The 4,446-nt window shown below is 28.8% G+C and overlaps 1 protein-coding gene across 1 annotated transcript in view; it reads left to right on the forward strand.

Annotated features, from left to right (window-relative positions):
• The window catches only part of LOC100169003 (serine/threonine-protein kinase PINK1, mitochondrial), a 5,212-nt gene extending 4,159 nt beyond the window's left edge, over positions 1-1,053 (forward strand). Inside the window, exon 9 of the mRNA XM_029491287.1 lies at positions 584-1,053. Coding sequence (XP_029347147.1) covers positions 584-769 — 186 coding nt within the window. The 3' untranslated portion in view covers positions 770-1,053. The remainder of the gene's footprint in view (positions 1-583) is intronic.
• The last annotated feature ends 3,393 nt before the right edge of the window (positions 1,054-4,446 follow it).

The following is a 4,446-nucleotide window of genomic DNA, read 5'->3' on the forward strand; positions in this document are numbered from 1 at the left end:
CTGTTTAGTCTAGGTTTTGGGTCTAAAAGTCACTTTTTTTTCATTGACTGGAGCCCCCTCCGGCCCCTTTAAGGTTTATTTTATTATACTGAACTTAAATATATTGAAAAACATTATAACAAACAAAATTAATGTTTAGATTGGTCAAATCTACATTAGTTTTGATTTTTTACTAAACCTGCTGCAGCCCCCTTAAATGTATGTGCATAGAAATATCTAAGTTTTATTTAATGATAATTATAGTAAACTATAACATATAATCCAAATGCAAAATCTCAATTAATACAATGTGGATGTTGTATAATACACATAAAAATAAATCCGTGATTTTACAACTTAAAAAATAAAAATTTTAAATAATATTATTCATTCCTATGCTATGCACAGTTTAGTTGTTGCTATTTTTTATTGTAGCAGCTGCAGATAGGCCTAGATTAGTTTTGTTATCACTAGTCTTCATATGTTAAAACTAAATATACTATACTAGTAATTTTTAATCTCTATGATTTCTAATCAACATAATAATACTATGCAAGGTACAAATTAAAACACATATCCTTTATAAACCTGAATTGTTTATTAGGTGTTGCAATGGATGTTGTGTTTAACAACCAAGGTGTTATGTGAAGGAGGAACAATGATGTCAACTTCAAGCACTAAACAACGTACCTGTACAGAATATCAATTGATCACTACATTTTTACATAGAGCAAAATTGTATGAAATAAAAAATGCGTTATATTGGATGCATTCAATACAACAAGAATAATATTTTCAAGCTATTTTAGGTATTTTACTATTAAAAAGGTTTTGGTATTAGTCGTGTAATGAAAGCTATTTTATCAAAATATGTGCTATCCCGTATTAAAATGTCTATACATTATAAGAATATATATTTATTTTATTATAATATTCTATTTATAAGTGATATTTATTTCATGTGGATTTCAATTTTAACTATTAATTATATAATTCACTTGATTTGATTGTTGAGTTTGATGCTTTTCTAAGTGATTTATTAAACATATTATTTATTTTATTATTATAATCAAACACCTTTGTAATTATTATAAACAAACACCTTTCATTTAAACCGTTTTGAGATTAAAAATTATTTTACACACTTGTAAAGTTGTAAAAAAAAAATGTATTAGACAATATATTTTAGATTTAATCCACAGTGAAGTTCAGATTTTAGATTCTGAGCAGAGTGATGAATGTATTAATTTTACAATGTTTTTTCTTTTTTTTAATTTTTAATTTTTGATGATTTTATAATGTGTCTGTCATCACCGTTGTCCATTTGGGGTAGTAAAACTGCTTCAATTTTCAACATCAGTATCTTGTTCGATAAGAAAGTGAATCTAGTTGGTGCATTGGGAGGTAAAATTTCCAATAATTATCACAAGCGCAGAGAAATTAAGGAAACCCAGGAATTTTTATGCAAAATCACTTTTTAACAAAATCGATTTTGGTTTTATGTGTAATTATGTGTAACTAAAATAAATGACATAGATACATGACATTTTCACTGGTTGTTTATAATAACATTTTCTATATATGATAAAATTTTAAAAAATGTCGGCCCATCAAATACAATTTTATTGATATTTATAGGAAAAAACACTGAACAGATTGAAATTTTAAATTGTCCATAAATAGCTCAAAATCAGTGAAAATATTTTCAAAATTGCATGGTGTATAGAAAATGAATATACCTATAAACATTCAGTGGTATTTTCATGTGTCTACAATTATTCGTTTTTGAATTACAACAAAATCGCTATATGTGAAATCGAGTGAATATATAAATTACATAATATAAAATATATAAATTAATTAATAAAAATATGAACTTCAAACGCTCATAAAAATTTAATTTGATTTTCTTGTAGACATTTTTTTTATGAAACTAGACAAACTTATGAGGGGAATCTTGTATTACATTTTAAAATCTTAGATTTAAAAAGAACATTTTTTTAGGAATTTCTAACACAAAATAATTTGTGTGCATGTATTTTTCATATGTTTCAAATGTCATTGTAACGATATAAATAGCCGCTTGTATTATATTTTATAAAATGTTTTATAAGTTGTAAGTAATTTTATTGACTTTTATAAAAAATAATTTAACATTTTTTTTGAAGTACCTATCTAGTAATAACGAGATCAAAGAATTTTAAACGTAAAAAATAAAAATGACGTGTCCAGTGTCTATATTAAAATAATTTTGGACCCCAGAAATTTGTTAAATTTGAATTTAATGACAAATCATTGTATTATAGTTACGAAAATGTTTGAGCGGACAGTGGGTCAGGACTATTTCTGAGGAAATGTTTATATTTTATTATATTACTATAAGAATATTAGTTAGGTAGGTACCTATTTATTTTACTATTAGTTAGTTGAGGGTAATACGGTAGGTAGGTTGAAATAATTTTTACGAAATATTTTATAATAATATATTATTGTCGGTGTTGGTGAGTTGCGGCCCGTGTTTATAAAACAGACGTACGAGTTGCGGCCGCATTCTATTTATCACTTCATATCAGTCTATCAGCGTTACCCAGGAGCCACCACGAAGAGGTTGGCTGAGTCGTTTCCCAAAAATTCGTTTTTTTTTATTTTTTTTTTATTATTTATGTAAAAATGGCAAAATTTATGGTAAAATGAATTTTTTTAGATTATTGGTTGGGCAACAACTTAAAACTTAATGATTTAACGAAAACAAACTGCTCTATTTCTTTTTGTGCTAGCTTTGTCATCTGTTGCCTTATAAATGCTTCTTTTTCACATATTTACTTCGTTTTTATTCCATTGCTTCTACATTTGATGTAGGTAAGTTTCTGATTGAATTTCTACTAACACATCAATAAAATTATAGATGTTAGGATGACTAGAGTAGAACGATGAATTTAGTTGTGAATGAAAACTTTCACAGCCGTTAGTCGTACGGTTACAGCTAGCAGAAGACTGTGCCCAAATATTTGGGGGAAACATGGCATCCAGGGATATATAGTTTTCGAAAACATAGTCGGTAAATTGTTCAACCCGATCATCTTTAGCGGGCAGTAATGCTAAAAAGTCATCCGTGAAACAATCAATGACGTTGTCAGAATCCAAAAATGTTTAAATAATAACTTAGATACTGCCGGCACAAAATAAATAAATTTCCCAGGCCGCAATTCACCGGTCTCCAACACATGTCGGGCCGCAACTCACCTATGGCCATTATTGTTGTTATTTGTTAACTTATTATAAATCAATATCTATGTAGGTATCTGCGATGTGCACAACTGTGGGGAGGGGAGCTTAGTCCACCTTTACTACAATAATTAGCTCCTCAAAAAATATCTATTATCGATTCAGATATTAGCCCCCTATGGGTTATTTGTGATTAAAAGTTTTGTTAGTTGGGCCCCCTAGAATTTTAACCCTAGTTGCGCCTATAGAAGTTACCGAAAAATAGTGTGAATAGTTAGTGGTATACGTCCCAGTGGCGGATCCGGGGCTTAATTTTTTTTTTTTGGGGGGGGGGGGGGTGTGTGCAAAAATACAAAAAGTACCAAAATTGGCTACACATTTGGCTAAATACAGGGTAAAACAAAGGGAAACTACAGCGATTGGGAGGGGAATGCCCCTTTTGCCCCTCCTGGATCCGCCACTTATACGTCCTAGTTACCTATTAATAATAATTAGCTTAAAATTAGTCTAAATATTTTTAAAATTTCTCTAAAAGTTTACGATTATTATTTTTTTGAAATACCTATAACACAATTGACAAGCGTCAATAACAGACTCCCTACTCTTATTCTTACAAGCGATTGCTTATAGAGAGTAGGTATGAACTTTAAATGTTAATTTAAATGTAAATATAACTATGATGAAGAAGTTAAAATAAATTACAGTCAACTCGCGATATAACGAATATCGATATAACGAAAATCTTGATATAACGAATAAAACTACCGGTCCCTTGAAAATATCGCGGTATAATATAATTTCGATGTAACGAACTTTCGATTTAACGAATTTTTTTCTCGGTCCCTTGAAATTCGTTATATCGCGAGTTGACTGTATTATTATTAAAAACATTTTTATAGCCAAATCTATAATACCTACCTAATAATAATGATTCAAACATCATTCGCCGTAAATTCGTAATCGATGACAGTATTCACCATACTCACTACTCAGGTATTCCTATAAATCCCATTTCTTTGCCAATTATCTTCCTGCTTAAAATTGACGACATTGTCGATATTACGATACCATAATAATAACATAATAATCCATTATTGATATATTATAGTAATATTTAGCAATATTAGCCTATAGGAAAATTTAATATATTTTCTTCAAATATTTCTAATTTAATAAAAAAAAAAAAAACGTACTATCCGCTAGGGGTCCACTATTGTTTGATAAACGTTGTGGTCTTTGGGC

The sequence above is a fragment of the Acyrthosiphon pisum genome, chromosome A3, assembly GCF_005508785.2.
Source record: "Acyrthosiphon pisum isolate AL4f chromosome A3, pea_aphid_22Mar2018_4r6ur, whole genome shotgun sequence".
NCBI lineage: Eukaryota > Metazoa > Arthropoda > Insecta > Hemiptera > Aphididae > Acyrthosiphon > Acyrthosiphon pisum.